At 46.7% G+C, this 23,607-nt stretch overlaps 1 protein-coding gene across 1 annotated transcript in view; it reads left to right on the top strand.

The window, feature by feature from the left end:
• Positions 1 to 23,607, top strand: part of CSMD2 (CUB and Sushi multiple domains 2) — a 571,373-nt gene that overhangs the window by 487,812 nt on the left and 59,954 nt on the right. The window contains 7 exon segments of the mRNA XM_069477647.1: positions 3,374 to 3,562; positions 6,696 to 6,873; positions 8,165 to 8,310; positions 15,767 to 15,847; positions 16,335 to 16,448; positions 19,160 to 19,348; positions 21,751 to 21,897. Of these exon segments, the coding sequence (XP_069333748.1) occupies positions 3,374 to 3,562; positions 6,696 to 6,873; positions 8,165 to 8,310; positions 15,767 to 15,847; positions 16,335 to 16,448; positions 19,160 to 19,348; positions 21,751 to 21,897 (1,044 nt within the window).

Genomic DNA, 23,607 nt, shown 5'->3' with positions numbered 1-23,607 from the left:
GGAGCCTCAGGAGGAGCTGGGCCTCGAACCCAGACAGCGGTAATGAAGCTGCTAACCCCAAGGAAGCCTCGTGGGGCTTGTCACAGAGGCCAGCCTTACCCAAGAGCGTCTGTGCCCATCACACGGGAGGTGTTTGCTTGTCAGTCGGGTCCTGACGCATCGGACAGATGGCCATGGTCTGTCACAGGAGGGACTTGGTCCCATGTGGTCAGTCCTCCTGTCAGGGACAGATTCACCACCTCATGCCAAGGCTCCCTCAGTGTCTTAGGGTGCTAGGGCTGCCCTACTAAAGTACCACAGTTGGAGTGGCTTAAGCAACAAAAATTTATTGTCTGACGGCTCTGGGGCTGGAAGTCCAAGACCAAGGTATTGGCAGGTGGTTTCTCCTGAGGGCTGTAAGGAGATCTGTTCCAGGCCTCTCGCCTGGCGTCTGGTGGTTTGCTGGCAACTTTGGAGGTCCGTGGCTTGTGAAAGTGTCACTCCGACCTCTGGCTTCATCTTCACAGGGCATTCTTCTTGCGTGTCTGTCTCCAAATTTCCACTTTTTATAAAGACACCAGTCATGTTGGATGAGGGCCCACCCTAATGACCTCATTTTAATTTTGGTAAGATAGGTAAAGATCCTATTTCCCAGTAAGGTCACGTTCTGAGGTACTAGGGGTTAAGACTTCAACATGTGACCTTGCCGGGGGCACAATTCAACCCGTGACACCCTCTGACAGGCCCAAGTGCACGCTCCCTGAGGATTCTCCTCTCCGATAAGTATGAGGATTGACAGTGCCGTCACTGTGACAGGGCAGCTGCCCTGGGCCCACCCCACACACCGTGCCTTCACCCCTAGTCAGGCACAGCCCACTGCGTCCGTGTGATGAGACCGGCCACTCTCGCTGTGATAAGCCCACTCGTCCTGGCAAAGCTTGTCCCTCTGAGGCCGCCTCAGACTCTCCATTGACACCTCCCCCACCGTCTCCCCGCAGAACAGACCTGACTGTTCCCACAGAGCCCTGGCCTGGGGCTCAGACTCTGTGTGAGAGGCCCAGCGGCACCCAGCAGGCTTCCTCTCTGTAGGACCCCCTCCTCAGATGTCCCCCTCGAGTCCCGGCCCAGCCACTCCCTGCCGCAGTCCTAACGGCTCCTGTGGAGCCACTTCTGGTGTCAGGCCACCTTCTCCCCTCAGACTTGAGCTCCACGTCCACGAAGCCTTCTTGTTTGGGCTGATCCCAGCCTCTCGGACCAGGATGTCTCTAGTGCCGGGGGCCCAAGTACTCCCACTGAGGCCTCCCAACTGGGACAGGCCCGGATACTTCTCCCTGACCAAAAAGCCCACATTCTCCATTACACTTCCTCAGTCCTGTGCAGCTGCACCTCGTCAACAAGCTCTGACCACTCTCCCCAGGTTTTCCCTTTATGGAAACGCCCCGCGTCATGGAGGAGCCATTTCTCCCCGCTGAGGCTATTTCTATCCAACAAGCCCAGCTCTCTGTGGTGCCTCGACTTCCCTTAGGAGTCCGACTCTTTACCCTTCCTCAAAATTCCTCCAAATGAGCACACTGCACTTCCTATGCCAGGGTTTTCTTTTCTCTTCCTCAGGTGAGTTTTCCCAGAAAATGTTTAGTAACCACATAAGCTACTCCTACCAGGCCTCCCAATCTGACTTGTCCCATTAAAATGTCTCAAGAGGGTTGTGTTTATAAAGATTCTAGCAAAATGACTAAGACATGTGTTGTTCCAAACTGTTAGGTGTCGTCGTTATTCATGTTTTAAGTTACAGCATTTGGTTTGAAGTTGCGTCCATCTAATGTCACTTTGTCTGGAAGTGCATCCCCACCGCAGCAAAGCGCGTCCTCGGGGACAAACCAGGCTGCTCTCCCTGAGGACTCCTTCTTCGGGAAAGTATTAATACTGATTCCTCCTCTTAGGGTCTATTTCTGCCCTCTAGACCCGACCTCTCCCTGTGAAGCCTCTTCCAGGGGAACAGGCTCTGAGATCTTTCTCAGTATCGAGGTTCTCTCACTGGAATTTCTGTCTCTTTGAAAAGCCAAGATCCTTCCACTCAAAACCCTTCCAGTAAGAGAGGCCCCGCCGCTGTCACCAAGGCTGCCCTGGCTGCTCCGTTTAGGCTCCTCGCTACCTTTGGGTCCACATAGTCCCCACAGAGAGTTCCTTAAAGCCTGACTCATCCCGCTTGGTGGCCTCCCTGAGCAAGTCCTAAGACTTTCACTGCCAAATCACCCAGACCTCTCTGCCGCCAGGGCCATCCTTGCCTTTCCTGCCGCTAACCAGCCCCCGACTCCCACGTGGCGGCTCAGGACTTTGGCACATTAGTCACCTCGATGATTTCCCAGGGAAACCTGCCCTGCTTCTCCCCCTGGGACTTCCCTATGTGATACTGAACCGAAACACATAACGCAGCCACCATCCTGACTGAGTGCTAGGAAATGTTAGCTTTGAGATCATCGTTATTTATATTGTTATTATGTGTAATAAATGTGTCCACCTCCATGGAGCATTCATTCCATCTCAACTGCTTCCACTAAGAATTTCCACCGTCAGAACATTCCGTCCCTTCCCACTGCCGATTTCCCACGCGGAGTGGGCCCCATGACACCACAAAGGCTGTTCTGTGTCCTGTGGACCCAATTAATGGAAGGCTTTGCTCAGGGAGCCCCTCATCGGCCTCTCCCTGATGGACGGGCCTCCGCTGCTTCCACTGAGGCATCCGCTGTCCAGTCAGCCCCAGCCATTCTCGCAGAAGCGGCATCCCCGCTCTCCGCAGGGACTTGCTTTGTGACAGTCACGCATTCCTTTAGCCCGGCTATTCCCTCTGAAAAGCTTCACTCCTTGCCACAGATTTGGCTTATTCCCACCAGACGTCTTCCTTCCCGATAGGTTGGAAAGACCCCACTCAAATCCAACCTTCACTGCTTCCTTTGTCCGTGACCTTGATCCTCGCTGTGAAGGTTCCGCGAGATGAGCAACGTGAAAGGAACTGGGCCTACGCCTGGCCCCAGGCGCTGCTCAGTCAACAGCGCTTCAGTCCAGCAATGTCTTCCTTGAGCCTCCTTTCCCAAGGAAACACTATTAATAATAATGTAATATTTATTGAGCACTTACCACATGCCAGTGCTGTGCAAAGAGCTAGGCACATATCACCCTGTTTAGTCCTTACCTTAACCATTTTATAAATAAGAAAACTGAGGCATAGAGAAGTTAAGTAACTTACCCAAAGCCAACAACTAGTAAATGACCAAGGTTCATCTGAGTCTAAGTCTTGGTGCTTCACCACTCTGATAGCTCTCTGCTGCTCTTGTATTCTGGTTGGGAAGAAAATATCCACAGAGAATAAAGTAACTTTTCTCCTGATCTTTACCAGCCTACGAACTTCAAGAGTGTCCAGACCCAGAACCCTTTGCCAATGGCATTGTGAGGGGAGCTGGCTACAACGTGGGACAGTCAGTGACCTTCGAGTGCCTCCCAGGATATCAACTGATCGGCCACCCTGTCCTCACCTGTCAACATGGCACCAACCGGAACTGGGACCACCCCCTGCCCAGGTGTGAAGGTATGTCCCTCCCTCATCCCTAGTCATCATTCCTGGGATGGTCCTGGAGACTGATCCAGAGCAGCCCCACATTCCCCCTGCCTGCTCTGTGGGGCCACCAGTGCTGGAGGTCCAGGCACACCTGGGTCCATCCTGTTCTCATATGGGACAGGGTCCTGGTGGCAGAGCTCTGGGAGAACCTGGAGGAGATGTGGGCCACACTGAAGGGAAGACACACCCAGCCTGGGGCAGATCCAGCCTGATGGTCTAGGTGCCCCCAGCGGAAGGGAAGGCTCCATGTGGGGGTTCAGGAACCCAGCTGTGTGCTGAGGGGCAGAGAGGGAGAGGTAGACATGGCACCTTCCTGAAGGCAGGAGAGAAGGAAGCCTCTTTCTAAGAACCCTCTTGCCACCCCCCTTCACTTCAGGGAGCTGGAGGTGGCCCTTCCTTGGGTCTTCCTTAGCCAGAAGGAGGATGGAAGATGACAGAGAGCTTGTGCTGCCCCTACCCTGGTCCACACACTTCGGTTCCATTTTCCTTCCGTTTTCATCCTCATGGCCCAGGATTTTCCTGGAGGAGAGGCAGGAACTTCTCGAAACTTCCCTTCTCGAAAAGGGAAGGTTTGGCAAGGGTAGTCACCCAGGGGACAGCGCCCCAGCTCTGGGGACAGATCACCCGGGCTCCATCCCTAACCACTCTGCCTTTCTGAGCTTCAGTTTCTTCCGCAGCAAAACGGGACTTCTCATCTCTGACTCTCAAGAGATGGACTCCCATAGACGACTCGCTCACAGATTCACCCTATAGAAAAAGAGACCTTGTTTGCAAAACTGAGCTGTTCTGATGCTGGAATATAAGACCGTAATTTCTAAAACTATTGTGGCCTCAGTTCATTTTTCAGATTTTCAGAGCTATCTTGTGCATAACCAATTGAGTATTCTGGAATTTTTGGCTGAGCCCGTGCTATGTGACAAGCTTCATTGTGGACTTTCCCCCCCTTATTCCCTTCTCACTCCTCGTTTGTCTTTTTATGGCCTCATGGGAGAAAGGGCAATACTTCCTCAGTCTGCCATCTTGAGCCAGAAGCTCTTCTCCCTCCTGAGAAACATTCTTCCCTTGGCATGTTTGACGCCATATTCTCTAGCTTTGCCAACTACCTGTCTGCCTCTGCTGCCACCTTCCTTTGTCATCTCTTCCTCTGGCTGCCCCTTAAGTGTTGTTGTTCTTTGGAGTTATTTCTTAGACTCCCTTCTCTTCTTTCTCTCATCCACTTCCACATCCCAAATGCCACCTTAATCTGAAACCTTTATCTCTTTACTGAGATCCATACTTGTATATCCAATAGCTTACTAAATATCTTCTTATTCCAGAGGCGTCTGGATCCCAACATATTCACATTGAACTCATTGTCTTTCTGCCATCAAACTGAAATCGCCATCTAGCAGTGGCACCTGCAGTCACGGGTTACTCAGCCTTTCATTTGGACACTCTGTTTTTCCCTACCTCCCCTATTCAACAAGTCCCGCTTTCTACATCCTAATTATCTTCCAAATGATCCAGGCCACCACTTAACTGAGCCCCCTTGCTGTTGTGACCTCACTCCTCACTGCTCAGCTTTCCTCCATTTTAACACTCCGCAGTTGATCCTTCACGATGCAGTGAGCGTGAGCCCTGGGAATCACCACCCACAGGCCCCGACACCCGCTGCTCAGAAGCCAGCAAGGCATTCCTGTCTCCCTCTCGGTAAATTCCAAACTCTGAAAGTAGCACAGTGTGTTGCTCTGAGTCTGGTCCCTGCTTAACTCCCAGGGTCTCCATTCTCACACACCGAGTGTTCCAGCTACACTCAAGTGCTTTCTGTCTTCCAGTGTGCCGTGCTTCCTTGCCTCTGGTTCTTAGCACATGCTGTTCCTTCCCCATGCAGCATTCCCGTCTCCTACCTTGCCTACTTAGCCTAGCCCTCCCTTAGCTCTGAGTACAAATGTGAATTCCACCAGAAATCCTTCCTTGCTCTCACAAGACCCAATGAGGGGCTCCCCCAACTGTCCCCATGGCCTTTCATGATGACGGCATGCTCCACCCTGCGCTACAGATGCTGGAGTCTCCGGGTGTGTCCCAGCGGCATGGGACAGAACTAGAGTATCCATCTCCCCCTGACCCCCCAGGCCATGTTGGGGGATGGTGAGTCCCTGCAAAAGTGGATGCATTTGCATTCACAACACCCCTGTCCTCTGCCGGGAGGCAGCTGGGATTCTCTCTCCTCAGTCTGGTCTACCTCCATCCAGACGTCTGCTTGGTGCCCCCACATCAGCCAAACACACTCACTATTTGGGACCAGGGTGTTTGGGGTGATTTTTGTCCAGCATCCCGTTTACTCTCCTCCCTGGTGACTGAGTGCTCGCACCATGGAGACTTCAAGGCCTCTCCATGCCCCTGCTTAAATCCTGAATCAGAGTGGGTCTGAAATTGGGTATTGCCCTTGGGGAAGCCGAGGATAAGGAGTGAAGATGCCGTCTGTGTTGCGAATTCTTCCTCTGTGAGCAGGGCCCAGGGCTGAATGCTCCTCGTTTCCCCACACCACCATCTTCCTATGAGGAAGGGCTTCCTAGTTCCCTTTTACAGGGGAGGAAATGGGACTCAGAGAGAGACCCAGCTATTTATCTAAGGGCATCTGGTCAATCAATGGTTTCACCATGATTTGAACCCTACCTTGGCCTTACCACAAGAACCCTCAACTCTATGTCAAGACCAAAATTACCACTCTAGAAAGAGCAAATCAAAGAGAAAGATATTTTCCTAGTTTCTTAGCTCTTCCTGGCAAAAACACTGCAGCCCTAACCCTAACTTCTGCCCCTTCCCATTCCTGGCGAGGGAGAGGGGTAGCTTCAGCGTGACCTTCCTTCTTGGCAGGTCTCTCCCATGAGAAAGAGGCAGAGGGCACTGCAGGTGGACCAGGCCCACTGTGGGGGGCGGGGGGGTGTTGGGACTGGTGGGCAGAGCCAGACATGGCCATCCCCAGCCCAGGCTCCTTTCCCCCATCCCGCCCTACCTCCTTGATAGGATGGTTGGTGCTGGGAGTCTGTTAGGAAGTCACTGAATCCTCATGTGGGAGTGTGCCCCTGCGCTCATCTGTATGTCTGTGTTCCCTCCCTGGCAGTCCCCTGCGGCGGGAACGTCACCTCTTCCAATGGCACTGTGTACTCCCCGGGGTTCCCCAGCCCGTACTCCAGCTCCCAGGACTGTGTCTGGCTGATCACCGTGCCCATTGGCCATGGCATCCGCCTCAACCTCAGCCTGCTGCAGGCAGAGCCCTCCGGAGACTTCATCACCGTCTGGTAGGGCCGGGTGCCAGGGGCTCTAAATTGGGTGACCCATCAGAAAACTAAGAGCTGAGTGGTTTTAAATGGCTGATAGCCTTCTGGGCTTCAAATAAACATGGTGGAATGAGGCTCGGCTTCAATTATCCATTATCATTCCTTGAAGGCCGAGCAGCAGGAAGGCAGTGACTCCCAGCCTGCGCCCTGCCCAGGCCAGGGAAGGTACCAGTGGGTGTGGACATACAGACTTCTCAGCATTTCCTGAGTTCAAACCAACATTCTACTTATACCTGAGATAAGCTGCTCAGACGAACGGAAAAGGTTTGGGTGGAATTTGCTGGTCATCTCATGCCGAGCCATAGCTATCCCAGAACTTTCTGCAGTGATGGGAATGTCCTATGGCTGCACTGTCCAATATGGTGGCCATAGCTGCATGTGACTATGGAGCACTTGGAGGTGACTAGAGTGACTGAGGAGCTGATTCGTAAATTTTATTTAATCATAATTTATTTAGATGTAAATAGCCACATGTGGCTAGTGGTTACTGAATTGGACAGATCAGCTCTCAGTTATATAGTTATGTATGATAGAACTTGAGTTAGTTTGAAAACTTTGAAAATGGGCATATAAATTATTTGATAAGTACAGTTTCCTGGACAGTTTTTTCCCAATCCACTAGATCTCTGGACAAAGATATAATTTTATAATTCCTTTGTTTGGAGGCTACTGCCATTCTGGGAATCATCAGAGGATAGTGGGATTGTCTTCCAAAATTCCCAGGGCCAGATATCTGTAACCAGACTTCCCTGAGTTGATTTTAGCTCGATTTCCAAGCAATGGCTAAAAACAGATAGGAGGGACTAGAAAAGGTTCCAGGGAAGAAATTCTTTGCCCAAAAAGGCAGTGTGGGGATAGCCCTTTGCCTGGGGGACAAGGGAGTGGGGCCGGCATGGATAGCAGCAGAAGATTCCTAGAACAGTTCCACAGCCCCGTCCTGGTGCTGAGAGGACCCGTGGTGAGACACGCAGCCTTGCTCCATGGTGTCTGCGTTGCCCTAGCAGCCACTGGGCTGGCAAAGCACCCAGTGAATGACGAATCAGTGTGAAAGTCACCAATGCTATCAAGTCCATTGGGATACCAAGTCAGGGGAGGTTGGACAGAGGTGTTTAGGGCACGGGGAAAAAGTGTTGGGTGCAAGAAGAGTCACAGCCACCCACTCCAGGTCTCTCTTAAGGTCACTGAGGGCACCAGGTGGAGCAGGCAGCCACGGTGATTGGTGACATGCCAGGGCCTTCTTTCCTATATGCAGGGATGGGCCACAGCAGACGGCTCCACGGCTCGGAATCTTCACCCGGAGCTTGGCCAAGAAGACGTTGCACAGCTCATCCAACCAGGTCCTGCTCAAGTTCCATCGCGATGCAGCCACAGGAGGCATCTTCGCCATAGCCTTCTCCGGTCAGTATGGAAGCCTGGCTGGGTGGAAGGGTCCAGGCCCTCCATTCAAGCCTGGGCGTGGCTCCTGGCTCCACCATTCACCAGTCGTGTGACTTTGAGTGAGTCATATAGCCTTCCTGAAACTAGGTGTCCCCAGAGTGATGAGAATTAAACATATTAGCCTGTGTGAGCGCTCCCGACACAGAGTTCCGTACATGTAAGTTCTCCTCCTCTTCTGCACTACCAGGGCGGAGAGGCATGTGAGGCTGATCCTTGGTACCAAATCCACTCAGTCACATGCCTCACTGGCTGGGTTGTCCATTTACGTGCACCTCAACTTGTCTCTTAGCACCTTCTAGAGGGCTTTCCCTCTCTAAAGGAATCCACACCCTTGACTGACCTCACACGAACACTGTGCTTTCATGCACAAATGAAGACATAGTGATTCCAGGTAGGAAGAACATGAGCAGTTCAGGGTGGGTTTGTCCTCGTCGGCAGTCTGTTTTCTTCTAAGAGTTCAAAGTTAGGGACCTAGATGGTTCCTCACATGTTACAGGGGAATTGCATAGAAAAACATGTAGAAAATTCTCTGTGGGCTTGTGGTATTAGGAGGTGGGGCCTTTGGGAAGTAATTAGGTCGAGACAATGGAGCCCTCATAAATGGGATTAGTGCTCTTGTAAAAGAGGTCCAAGGGAGCTCATTTGACACTTCCACCATGTGAGGACACAGCAAAAAGACAGCCGTCCATGAACCAGTAAGCAGGCCCTCACCAGACATCCAATTTGTCAATGATCTTGGACTTCACAGCCTCCAGAATAGTGAAAAATAAATTTCTGTTGTGTATAAACCACCCAGGCTAGGGTAATTTGTTACAGCAACCCAAAGACAGCCCTTAAGTACCAGCTCAGACCAAGGCCTTATTGGTTGTTTTATGTGGGAGAATGTGCTTATTTGTAGGTAACACACGCCAAAGTATTCTGGGGTCATGGGGCACCATGTTGGCAACCTACTTTCAAATGGGGCATGGAAAGGTTTTTGTGCGATATTTCCAACTTTTCCTATACCTTTGTGATTGTTCCGAAGTAAAACTTGTATTTATAAAGAAGCTAGATAATAAAAAATAATAAGGCTGAAAAGAAATGCATCGGCACAGCAATTGGCAAAGAGCAGAGCCAGCACTGTCGAGAAACAATGCAGAGGACAAACCTGAAAATCCCAGCACAGGGAAGGGCAGAGAGAGGATGGAAAACAAGGAGACGCAGGGGCAAGAGCTAACGTACAGATAAAAACGTAGGAAGAAAGGAATCCAAAGAATGGAAGACGAATAATAAACAAAACTTTTCTGAGACGAAAGAAAACTTGTGTATATATTAATAGAATAAAAGAGCTCACCGTTTACCAGGAGAAATCAAAAACAGCCTGGCAAATTATTTCAATTTATAAAAGGAAACGTACTAGAATCCAGACTGAGAAAGTTGACTTCAAAGGAATGGAAATCAGACAATTCTCAGACTGATTTTTGGCATTAGATTACAGAAAATAAAGAAGACATTTCTATAGATGTTTAAGGGGGAGAAAAAGTTGGTGGGTTCACATATGCAGGATTCAAGAGCTTAAAATTAGTGCCGTCCTAGTCTCAATCTGAACTGTTGCTCCAGGATGTAACCACCCAGAGAGGGAAGAGCAAATAACTGAAAATAGAGATGTATAAATGGGAGGCATTGATACTAGCTAAGCACAGACTTCAGTAATAATGGAAAACATAAATTCAAAGGAAAATATAAATATAACAATTCTTAAAATACTAAAAATAATAATTTTATGTTAATAGTAGATTGAAGAAGAATAGGAGAATGTCCTTATCTTTCATGAAGGTGAAACCAATATATGTTATTCAATTGCTGAATTTGATAATTAGAGAAATAAGAGTTTTGAGTATATATTTTGGTCACTAATACATTTAAAATAGAACATAACACTTCTAAATCACTGAAAGAAAAAGCAAGTAAAACATAATTCAAATATAAAAGGTAGAAAACAAAGAAAACTGTTTAGAAACAAAGATACAGGAAGCACAAAATAAAATAAAGCAGTAAAATAAAATCATTCCATTATAATGAAAAATACAAATTTATTAAAGTCCAATTCCCTATTAAAAAAGCAAAACTCCTAGATTAGGCTAAATAATATTCAACTATATTTTTTGAATCAGGAATATGAGACAAAGTGACACAGTTTAAAAATAAAAGAGTGGTCACTGATATATTGGGCAAATAAAAACAACATTAACAATCAATGAAAAACATAGAATTCAAAGCAAAAAACATTAAATGGAAAAGGTGAATTATTTTATACTGGAGAATGCTATAACCTGTAATGATAATTTTTAATTTTTTTTTTATTTTTAACTATGGTAAAATACACCAAACATAAAATTTACCATCTCAACCATGTTTAAATGTACATCTCAGTGGTATTAAGTACATTCACATTGCTGTGCATCCATCACCAGGACTTTTTTATCTTGCAAAACTTAAACTTTATACCCATTAAACAACTCTGCCATTAACCCCTCCCCCAGAAACCACCATTCTACTTTCTGTCCCTATGAATTTGACCCCTCTAGGTACCTCATATAATTGGAATCATACAACATTTGTCTTTTTGTGACCGGCTTATTTCACTTAGTATGATGTCTTCAAGGTTCATCCATGTTGTATTAATAGCATGTGTCAGAGTTTCCTTCCTTTGTAAGGTTGAATAATATTCCGTTGTATGTATATGCCACATTTTGTTCATCCAGTCATCCCTCGGGCGCTTGGGTTACTTCTACCTTTTGGCTACTGTGAATAATCTTAGGAACATGAGTGTACAAATATGAAATGATAATTTTTAAATGAAAATCCTATTGGAGAGGTTGCAGGAAGATGCCCACTTGGTGGTGGGCAGCCTGAGAATACACACCAAAAGCCTTAACACAGTGTGATCAGCTACACATCAAAACATGTTGTGGTGCCTGCACCACTCATAATGATTTACTTAACCACCCCCTCGGTGGGCACTTGGCAGCTGTGTTTATACCTCATGACACCCCTCCACGCACACCCCACACCCCACCCACAGTAGCTTGGACCAGAGGTAGACATCTGACCTGACTCCAGCAGGGATAGTCATATGTGCTCTCTTGGGAACTTGAAATTGAACCTAGGAGATTCTGTTTGTGCCTGGACTCGTCTCCTGAAGAGAGAAAACATAAATCCAGGTGCAATTGATCGCCTCCCTCTAATCTCCATGTGGACTAAGAATTGAAACAATCCAATGTGCAGAAAGAGAGCGACTGAGACGTGGGGGAAAATTTGCCTTGGTTTCTGATGGCTCTCCAGTTCCTTGTGCTCTGCCTTTATGAAGTCTGGCTCCAAATCCACCCTTGGGTTCTCTCTTATTCTAGCCCGAGGTGATAGATGTTATTTGCGTCCAAAGGTTTCTATTTAATACAATAATCTAGGACCCAGAAATCCTACTTCTGGGAATTGTGCAAAGACATGTATATAAAGGTATACCTTGACATGTTATTTATAACAGGGAAATTAGAAATAATCTAAATGTAAGATAATAGGAGATTGGATATATAAATGTTATATATATGTCCAGACTGAGAGAGATAGGGGAAAATATAGTCATGAAAAATCATTCATGTAGAATACAATTCACTGATATAGAGAAATTTTTATTTTATATTGTTCAATCAAAAAAAAAAGAGAGAGATGATTTTTTTAAACCCTAGGTAGTAGTATAACCAGAAAATTCAGTGATTATGGTCTCCCACCCTCCTTGTGAGGTTCCTAAGAAAGAGATATATACAAGGAACAAAGACCAAAGAAAGCATTTTAATATTAGCTGGGCCTAGACCCAAACTCAAAAGTAGAGCCCTGTGTCTTCTGGTAAGTTTAAATCAACCATGGAAACCTACATTTTTTTCCTAAGCTGATTTTGACTTTAAAAGTTTCAGATGGACCTATAATCCTAGCACTTTGGGAGGCCAAGGAAGGAGGATCACTTGAGGCCAGGACTTTAAGACCAGCCTGAGCAACATAGCAAGACCCCATCTCTACAGAAAAAAATTTTTAAAAATTAACAGGGCAATCACTTGAGCCTAGGAGTTGAGGATGCGGTGAGCTATGATGACGCCATTGCACTCCAGCCTGGGCAATAGAGCAAGACCTTGTCTCAAAAAAAAAAAAAAAAGAAAGAAAGAAAAAGAAAAACCACAAAAAAAGCAAGAACATACCCAGAAAGAGACATAAGAAAGAGTACAATATGCAGTTGCCCACTGTGACCCCGCCCACCCACCAGCTAATATGTTAACATGTACTAGAATCTGATGAATCTGTATTGATGTCTCCCCACAAAGGGAAGAAAGAGGGTAGGCAAAAAATGAAATGGAGGAGTCAGTGTTGAATGTCACCTGCCCTAGAGTTCTGTAGCAATAACATGGTAGATACAGTAGAATACCAGCTATTTTGAAAGAGTGTGTGTGTGTGTTTGGCAAGGGTGGTAATGTCTGTAAAAGATCAAAGGTCAGACAGCAAAACATTAACAACGCTTATGCCCCGATGGTGGAATTTTGGGAATTTTTGTTTTCTTGCTTTTTAATATTCCATAAATTTTCTGCATTGAGTAGAAATTTGTAATTTTTGAAAAAATAATTTTAAAATGTAATGGAAAATCACTGCAATCAAAATAGCAATCACAAAATATAAAATATCCAGTCTATGTTTAAGTGATTTCATTTTATTGATTTATTTTCCGGAAAAGTTTAGCATGCCTTAGAAGTTTCAAAGGTAAGTATGAGACTGAGAATGGAAGGTATCAAAATTCTTACAAATCCTATTAAGGGAAAATGATAGTTGGTTAAACAAAAATTTAACATTTCTACAAATCAAAAGAGTGCCATAACTAAAACTAAGCAAATAATAAACTGTGAAAATATAATTAACAGGCCAAGGTCAATATTGAACATTCATAGAGTTCTTCAAATTTGTAAGAAAAATAAGGGCAAAGGACATGAATAGACAGTTAAAAAGAGAAATGCAAATAGCCCATTAAAATATGAACACAAAATTTAACCTAATTAGCTATCAAGTGCCAATTAAAAGAAAATAAATTCTGCTTTTTTGTATTTCAAGTTGACGGAGATTAAAATTGGTGACTTCCTCCCCCAAGGAGTTCTATGCTCTATGAGGGCAAGGGCTGTACCTGTACTGTTCATTATTGCATCCTCAGCACCTGGCACGGTGCCTGACCAGGCTGAGCCCTCAGTACATCATCATTAAATGAATCGGATGAAAGAAGAATGGAGGCACCCAGTGCTGGAGAAACTGTGGCTCCTTTGACAGCATCAGCTGGAACAATTTTCCAGGAGAGCACGAATCAAGTGCAGACGTGGCCCTCCCTGGTTTATGTTAAATCAACATTAAACCCACTTGGCTATCTCAGGAGTACTTTTTCGTTATAATATCCACATTTCACAAAGTTTACGTATCTCTCAATATGACATTTTTCAGTCTGTAGAAGAAATTTATAGTTAGATCCCCAAAGCATAATACAACATTTTAAATAAATCTACATGCAGGGAAAAGTCTCACGTTACATTCCAGCTACGGTTGGTAAAATGTCAGAATCCCACGTGAGCATTTGGAAAGGAGCCCCAATTCCACAGTGGGATGTGTGTCTCAGACGCTGCTGGCTCTTCCACTTCGTGCCGAATACACTCCCCGAGTCTTTCACGTTTAATCCTTGTTTCTGCCTAGAGTTTTACAATGTCTCAAGTGGAGACAGTTCGCCCGGTGCAGTATGTTGATGGTGCAGTATGCAAAGTGTGTGCGCCACAACGCACAAAGCCACCGTCTCGTTACAGCCATAATTGTTGGGTGATCATGAAGTGATGTTGTAGGTATTTAACTTCTAGCATAATGGTTCATTGTGTCTATTTAAGTATTTTATTGTGCTTTAATTACTTTTGGGGTTTGGGATCGATGTACAAGACATTATAATGTTTTCCCACTTAACATAGGCTCCTAGTTAGCATCTTTACACAGAACGTCTGATTTCCAGGAATGGATTACTGACATTCAGCAGGATATGCCTGTATTTTTAAAAGGGTCATGTGCTTTATTCACTTCTAGCTAAAAAAAGAAAATAATCATAAAAGATGTATGTATGGAAGGATTTCATCACAGTTTTATTTTAAATTGCAAGATTTTGGAAACCTAAATGGTTAACAATCGAGTATCTGTTAAATAATTTCTAGTTAAGTCCTTATGATTAAATCTAATGAAGTCTCTTGGTTCCCAGGTCGTAGCTAAAGAAATAATAATAATAATAATAAATCCAATGAAGTCATTTCAAACATATTTTTAAAGAAATTTAATTATATGGAAAAACTCTTGCAATAGGATAATAAGTGTACAAGGATCAACACGAAGTATATAACATATGATCAAATTGCATAAGAGAAAAATATTTATATATTCAGAAAATAAACACTCTAAGAACTTAAAGTAAAAGGTTAACTGGTTATCTCTGAGAGGGCAATAGATGAGTTTGACTTTCTTGCTACTGCCTTCAAAGAAAATCTCAGCTTTTCTTTAGTGACAATGTATTACATTTGTATTTAAAAAAAAAAAAAACAACGTTTTTTAAAAACAGCAGGGGTTGAGGTGGTTTGGGGAATAGTAATAATAATAACAGCAACAGCAATTAAGACTTGTATAGCGCTTAACTATGTGCTGGGCAATGGAAGCCAAGTTATGAGCCCACCCACTGAGCTTTGCGGCAGTTAACACCATCCTGCCCCCAAGCACCGTCCAGTCTCTGCCCGTAGGGATGGACTCCAGTTTAGAAAATTCTCAGAAGCCAGAAGTGTCTGGTTCAAGCGCAGAAGGGTCAGCTTGTTAGCAGCAGGGGCTCACAGAGACCACGCACGGTATGTAGAGCAGTGGGAAGAATACGGGATTTGGGAGTAGCGGGACCTGGATTCAAATCCTGCCTGTGCCACTTAATTCCTATATGACCTTGGAGAAGTAACTTCACCTTTCTGAATCGTACTTGCTCACGAGTAGGGTAAAAACACCTCACAGCATGATCAGCTGTTGAGGGGCTTGGAGGGGCAGCCTTTGAAAGTGCCTGATCTGCAGGGGGTGCTCAGCAAACGCTCCTCTCCTGCCCTCAGTGTGCTGGTGCCTGTGTCCCTGGCTGCTTCTTAGATCCTCCCTCCTCTGTTGTTAATTTCAATAAGGATTACTGAAGATGAGCAGAACAGGACTTGGCTGAACTTGCCCTGCATGCAGACAATACCCATGAGTGTCTGTCCTAGGAATGAGCGAGGAATGAGAAAGTGAAGAACTGAGCAAATCAGTGGCTACGAGCCCCGAGAATGATGATGTCACCCTGACGTGTCTGCTCTTATCTTTTCAGCTTATCCACTCACCAAATGCCCTCCTCCCACCATCCTCCCCAACGCCGAAGTCGTCACAGAGAATGAAGAATTCAACATAGGTACCAGGCCCAAGCCGGCAAGGACTGCCAGCCTAGGGCTCGGGGAGAATGGGGGAGGGACCTGGTAGAGGCAGGGCTGTCCAGCCAGTGCCATCTCTCCCTCTCATCCACGGAGAGAGAAACAATAGACCCTATGCCAGAGGCTTGGTATTCTGTCAGCTGAGTTTGCACCCAAAATATGGTCACCCTTCGTTTTAGTCATACCCTGGAGGAGGAGCTGGGGAAGTGCTTTTCTTCTGCGATTTAAGTCAGTATGTTTTTGAGAAATAGACCCATGCAAGACAGTACAAAGTTTCCTGGAATGTGAAACATCCATAGGTTCAGGCAAGGCTGGGCCACGAGAGGGGAGCTAGTTATTGAAGTCTGAGTAGAACATGACCTGTCACTGATTATCTTGTCTGGAAGGGGGTTCAGGGTAACTAAGGGGCACCCGCCAGCCCTGCCTGGACTTCTCCAGAGAACCCCCATGCTGGTCTCTCTTTGACAGGTGACATCGTACGCTACAGATGCCTCCCTGGGTTTACCTTAGTGGGGAATGAAATCCTAACCTGCAAGCTTGGAACCTACCTGCAGTTTGAAGGCCCACCCCCAATATGTGAAGGTAATTGCATGGAGCCATGTCTCTGCTGAGCCCAGAAGTTCCTCCCAAACAAAGTCCTTGTTTTCTTCTCTTTCTATTCCCATTCTTAGCTCAGTTGCTGCCCTTGAACGTGAGAGGTCACTTGATGAATGTGTCTGATGAATGAAGGATTGAATGAGGAAAGAATGATGATGACTCTAGAAAGATTCTCTGCCCTGTTCTGAGGTCTGGGGCTGTGGATTGGCCACACTGGCCACATTTATTTCTGTCTTCTTTTTTCCTTACCCGGCTACTCCTTGGAATTGCATACTGAGCCTTGGAAGGAGGAAGTCCCCTCACCCCGGGACTTCAGGGAGGGGTGGGCCCACACACGGACCCTGCCTCGCTGGAGTGCCCATGCTGTGCTCGAGGACCTATGTGCCGAGCTAGGCAACCCAGGGACCACAGTAGTCTTCATTCCAGCATTGTCCTGGACAGAACATGAATTTGCTGCACCCGGTTACCTCCACTAAGATCAAAAACAATATTCTCCACTCACTAGGCATCTGATCTAGGGCACGGTACCTAACTGTCCTGTGCCTCAGTTTTCTCTCCTGTAAAATGAGGAGAATGACAGTACTTATGCTATGGGGTTATCGTGAGGAATCAAATGGGCTAATAATGTAAAGCAGTTTAGAACTTTGCCCGGCACATAGTACCGGCTCCATGTTGGCTGGTACAATTATCACCCATATGCTACTGCTTCTAGTGCTAACAACAAATATTCAGTAGCCCATAGGGAGACAGGTCAGCCTCTCCCCCACCCTTGGAAAGCAAGAGTAGGAAGAATCTGCAATATGGATTGTTCACGAGGAAGGGAGGAGCTGCAAGCTGCCACATTAGGCTGCCAATACACTGAGAAATTCAGAATCTGTTTATTTCAGTGGAGCTGACCCACCCCCATGCCAAACAACAGCCCCCAGTAACAGTGAACTTCAGCCTTCATCCTGCCCCAGCACCTCCTTGATTTGCTCCAGCCTCAGTTTCTCATCTCAGATGCTGTTTCGGTGTCTACGTAGCCCCCGTCTTCTTGGCTATACTCCCCATTCTCAGTCCTGTGCTTTCCTCTGGGATTTTGTGTCATTCTTGCTTCTTCAGATGTGACCCTGCCGTCTTTTCTTTATTGCAGCTTAGTGAGATATAATTCACATGCCATGCAATTCACCCACTTAAAGTGTACTATTCAACACTTTTGAGTACAGTCATGCATTGTTTAACAACAGGGATATGTTCTGAGAGATGCATCATTAGGTAATTTCATCACTGTGTGAACATCATAGGGTTACTTACACAAACCTAGATGGTACAGCCTGCTACACACCTGGGCAGTAGGGGATAGCCTATTGCTCCTGGCTATAAACCTGTACTACATATTACTGTCCTGAATACTGTAGGCAACTGTAACACAGTGGGAACTGTTTGTGTATCTAAATGCAGAAAAGTTTCAGTAAAAACATAGACGATAAAAAATGGTGCACCTGTATAGGGCACTTACCATGAATGGAGCTTGCAGGACTGGAAGTTGCTCTGAGTGTTGAGTGAATGTGAAGGCCTAGGACGTTACTGCACACCAATGTAAACTTCATAAACACTGCACACGTAGGCTACACTAAGGGATCCAGAATCCAGCATAATCAGGACGCCTGTCTAAAGGCACATCTATTGCAAAATACCAATTTCTCCATTTGCAGTGATTGGAATACAACTGTTGTCAATGGCATGCCTTTTTAAGGTATAAAGAAGTTAATTTAGTCCTCAGAACTTTGCTTTGGAGTCCCCAACCGCAGCAAGTGGAGGTGGATCATCCTAAAAATTGTTTCATGCAGCGTGTTTTGATGCTTCCCTGTGCCCCAGGACAGAGCACCTCCTCGGTGCCTGTGAAAGGCCTCTCTGAACCAGCGACTTCCCTACCCTTTGTTGTGATACCAGAAAACCCAACCCTGCTCTTCCAGTTCTTCCTTTTCTAGTTTGCACAGGCAATGTCTTCCTCAGGGCAACTTTTTTTTGATATGTTAATACTACTAATTAGGCCATAGCCCAGCTCTGAGAGCCTTTCTGCTCAAGATGCAGTTATCATCACCATCATGATCTCTACAATTTATTGAGTCACTGTGTTGCATGCTTTACTTATACCATTTCATGTAATATAAGATTTTGTATAATACGAAAGCCCTGTAAGGCAGATGCTATCTCTCTGTGTTGGAGATGGAGAAGCCATTGCACAGAGAATAAATCATTTGCCCGAGACCACACAGGTAGTAAGTAGTAAAGGTATAAATTCTGGTGTGTTTCACTCAAAAATCCCATGTGCTTACCTCTGCCCTATACAGTACTACCTTTGTACAAATCAAATCCATTTCCTAGATGACCTCTTTCAGATTTGGGGGTGGCTACTGTTGTCTGTATGTATGTACCATCCCCACCTACTCCAAAGCCAGGTGGTAGTGTCCACAACTGAGCTTGGAAGTGATTCCAACCAACTGGTCAGCCCTGAGTCCCAGAAATACTGTAACATTGATGTAAGATCTGAGGTCACCTCCTGTCATGGAGCAGTACAATGAAGGGTATATGAGGTCCTGTTAGAATGTGCCCAAATACTGATTTTCCAATAGTTGTCTTTTGTACTGGAGAAAAGCAAACGTGTTGGCCCTGGTTCCATCTCCACCCGACATATTTCTATTTCTTCCTCCAAGTGCACTGCCCAACGAATGAACTTCTGACAGACTCCACGGGCGTGATCCTGAGCCAGAGCTACCCCGGAAGCTACCCCCAGTTCCAGACCTGCTCTTGGCTGGTGAGAGTGGAGCCCGGATATAACATCACCCTCACAGTGGAGTACTTCCTCAGCGAGAAGCAGTATGATGAGTTTGAGATCTTTGATGGTAAGTCGGTCAGATGCTGTATGGTGCCTGCTGCAGATGGCATGGACTGGCTCCAGAACTGAGGAGTCTGTGCTGCAGTTTTCCTAGTAGGGCTCTCCAGAGAGGCTCCACATGATGTCCTTCTCTGCCACAGAAACCCCAAGACCATGGGATCTGATGAGTTGCATGGCCCAAGCAGCAGGGCTGCTCGAATTTAGCTTGGACCTGTTACAGAACCCATTCTTACTCTACCTCCCACTTGAAGCTAGCATCCTTGAATGTCAACCAACAAATGAGTCATAATATTCCCAAGTAAAGGGTGTGCTGCTTCCAAGCCCCAAAAAGGTTGACCAATCACTGTGCTTCCTCTTTGGTAGTAAGTGCAATAATTTGCTCTTTGATTTGTGGGGAATGTCTCAGCATGCTCTAGCCCACTTGACCCTAAAACCTCACTGCAAACTCTGTAGGATTTATCTCTTACCCTCTGGAGTACATGTGTCTTGCAAAGGCATCTACACTAATTGTCCCTTCTCACTCATCTGATTCGATTAAAGTGACATCCTCAATATAGTGAAAACCAATATGCTATACCCTGCAGCGTGTCCAGATGGTCCACATCCCTACATACTACATTATGACAGAAAGCAGGAGAATTAACATAGCTCTGGGGCAAAACCATGAACGTAGACTGTGTCTACCTCATGTGAATGTGCACTGCTTCTGATCCTCCTTTCTGAAGCGTGTGGAAAAGAACGCGTTGCCAGGTCAATACTGCATTCCACGTAACCGAGCTGTGTTAATCTTCTCTGATTAAGATACTGCATCTGGCGCAGCTGCTACAGTTGAGGCTCCTACTTGGTTAAGTTTGTACCGTGTGAGGGACCTGGGCCAGGATTCTATTCATTACCACCCAACCCTCACACACCCGTCCTCTAATAGAGGAGCCACGGTAGCACTTTGGGTCCCCAGTGTCACCATCGATTTCACACCCTGTATCCAAAAGTCTTGGGTATTTCTGAACATTCCCTTTTCTATAATATTCAGTTACCTGCTTAAATAGTGGCTGGTCATTTGGGGAAAGAACTGGAGGAATCACTACTATATACAATTGGTATCTTTTTGCAGGGTTGTTTTTCATATAAAACCAGCCTCTTGCTCAGCCAGAGTGTTCTGGAATGGGAAGGAAACCTGGCTTGGGTCTGCAAACTGGGCAAGGCATTGGGACTTTCCACTGGAGGAAAGTCCCACCCTCTGGTTATCTGTTTTGTTCACATCTTCACATATTTTTTTTTTTTTGGCTGCCCGTCTATCCTGCCCTTAGGAATACCATGCTCTATGAGCCATCTCTGTAGATCCTGTAGGTGAGGCTCTCCCAGCTGCCCATTTTGGAAATTATGCCAACCTTGCTTCTGACTGTTCAGTGCTCCCACCTGGCCTCTGTACTCTGGGATCTCCTCATTACTACCAGGGAGCCCAGTTCTATGACAGCATCTCCTCCTGCCAGTTTCACCTGCAGGGGACAAACTTGACCCAGGTTTTCGGTAATGTTGGTGCTCACCTCCTCACCAGCTCCCCGCCTCCTGATTGCTCCAGTAAACAGTGTCCTCGGGGCCCTCCTGAGAGATACAGACAGCTAGTGGGTGTCCTGCTCTTACACGACAGACCTGTTCTAGCGTGCCATTCCTCTGAGCCTTTTGCCTCCTTCCCTCATAGTTTGCCACACAGTTCTGATGGCTCGACCAGGCTTAACGTGGCCCGTTACCTTCTCCAGGCTCGTAGGGTCTTAGCAGCACATTACAGCCATCACTCAGGGCCTTTTCCAGGGTGATAAATCCTATGTTAGGGATTATCCAGCTTTATGTTCTGCCTCCCTTGAGCCAGCCCCCAGGATGCAATCCCAGGCAGCTAAAGTAAGAAAAAGGGAGAAGGAGGCCTTTCTTACAGAGCCTTGGAAAGCAAGATTGGGAAGCTCCGTTACTTATGACCATGAGACATGACATTTTCCTCCAGCTTTATTGCTATGTATGCATTCAATAAATACTTTTTATCTATGGCAGCCACTGAGCTGTTTTTAGCATGCACAAGAGAAGTAGGGCGGCCAAGTGAAGGGAGGTCCCAGTTTGAGAACCAGCTGTTCCATGAACCAGCTGCTTGACCTTGGTCAAGTTCCCACATGGCAAACAGATTTCATCTCACCTGCCGGCTCCTAGAGGTGGGCAGGGACTTCCTAGAGCACTACTGTAGCACCAAGCTCAGGAGGAAAGGGCACCTGGAGCAATGCCCGCGGATGCAGAGGGTAGTGTGAGTACAGATGGTTTTGCTGACCCGAGCAAGCTGCCCAACCCCCTGAGCCCTCGCGTCTTCACCTGAGCCTGTCTGCCACAGCTCCGATGGTCTGTAATCCTGCATCATTCTCGCCCCAGGGCCCTCGGGACAAAGTCCTCTGCTGAAAGCCCTCAGTGGGAATTACTCAGCTCCCCTGGTGGTCACCAGCTCGAGCAGCTCTGTGTACCTGCGCTGGTCGTCTGATCATGCTTACAATCGGAAGGGCTTTAAGATCCGGTATTCAGGTGAGTAACACATGAGGACTCATGAGACAGGCATGACCCCTGAACCCCTTATGCTGCTCACGCGAAACAGCCACACAAGCCACGGGCCATCTCCTCGGCAAGACGACGAGCTCCTCTGTGGGCACTGGGCAGCCTTTCCGCTCCTCTAAATCGCCCTCACCTAAAGCCATCCCAGCAGTCCTTGGCATTTTCCTACCTCTTTTTCTTTTCCTTTCCCCACTTTTAACTGCATCCCTCTCTTCTTCTCATACTGCCAGCCTGTGTCTTTAGGATAAACTTAACTATGATACATGGTCTGATAATGCTGAAAGGTGATCCTGTCCCATTAGGAAATGTTACCAAAAGTTCCTTAAAACTAAAAAGCCCTAAGACATGGGTCTCTAACAGGCAAATGTTAGATGAGCAGCAAAGGATGGGCTGTGTTTGAAGGCCAGGAGCCTCTCTCCTGCTCTGCAAGCCCTGTCTTGCAGGCATAGTCAGATCTGAGGCCAGGCCAGCTGGAAGGCTGACCTGGACAACAGTCTTTAAGGAGCACAGAAATATCCTGGGAATATAATGCAATGGAGAAAATGGAATTTATCTGAACTCCTGTCGTGGGGTTTACTGTCTGCAGTTGGAAGAAAACTTAAGCTGCGTGATGCCCACCTTGGAGGTGGGTGAGTCCAGGGAACTGCCTGCTGGGCTCTGCAAGCTTGGAGGCAGAGTGAATTGCTTAAGACCGTGGGGGGATCCAGACCCCCCACACCAGCTCCCTTTCAGCACTGTCCCCTGGCTGCATTTGGCCTGCATTCCAGACAAATGTTTAGAGAATGTTGGTTGGAAGGGATGTCAGACTGTAACCTGCCTGAGGTACCACCTGCCTCAGTCCATGTCCTAATGGGTTTCCTACCTGCAAGAGCAGCCCAAACCTAGAGGCCCATTGAACAGCCTTAAAGATCCCTTGGGTGTGGCTTCCAGGGAGCTGCCACCCAGGCGAAGCTGAGAGGAGCCTGGGAGGAGGCGGAGTTTTGCTATCTCAGAGTCCTGTCCTCTGCACAGTCCACCCAAACCCTCCCTTCTCCGGGGCACACAGGGTCAGGGGAAGGTGGCTCCATAGTTGAGTGCCCCGGGGACAGTGACAGCTCTGTCATTAACTATTAATAGTTATAATGCTATTAGACAAAGCACTTAACCGCTTCAGGCCTCAATTTCCTCATGATGAAAAAGAAACCTTAAGGGCTGGGTTTGGTGGCTCATGACCGTAATCCTAGCACTCTGGGAGGCCCAGGCAGAGGATCGCTTGAGACCAGGGTTTTGAGACCATCCTGGGCAACATTGAGACCCCATCTCTACAAAAATTTAAAAAATTATCCAGATGTGGTGGCGCATGCCTGTAGTCCTAGCTACTCTGGAGGCAGAGGCAGAAGGATCGCTTGAGCCCAGGAGTTTGAGGTTGCAGTGAGCTATTATAATGCCACTGCACTCTCTAGCCCAAGCAACAGAGGGAGATCTTGTCTCAAAAAAAAAGAAAAAAGAGACCTTAAAGTACCTCTCAGGGGTGACTCAGGCTAAGTTCCCTGTAGCATCTCACGCAAAAAGGAAATATAGCAGTTTAGCAGCAATTCACCATGCTGATTGCTAAATTAAGAACTAAACACTATTAAGGAGTTACCCTTTTCTTGATGTTCTAAAGGTTAACATGTTTGGGGATAATGAATCAGTTGTAATTAC

The sequence above is a fragment of the Eulemur rufifrons genome, chromosome 8 (genome assembly GCF_041146395.1).
Source record: "Eulemur rufifrons isolate Redbay chromosome 8, OSU_ERuf_1, whole genome shotgun sequence".
Classification (NCBI taxonomy): domain Eukaryota; kingdom Metazoa; phylum Chordata; class Mammalia; order Primates; family Lemuridae; genus Eulemur; species Eulemur rufifrons.
The sequence above is the reverse complement of the archived record's forward strand: the minus strand, read 5'-3'. Positions and strand labels throughout refer to the sequence as shown.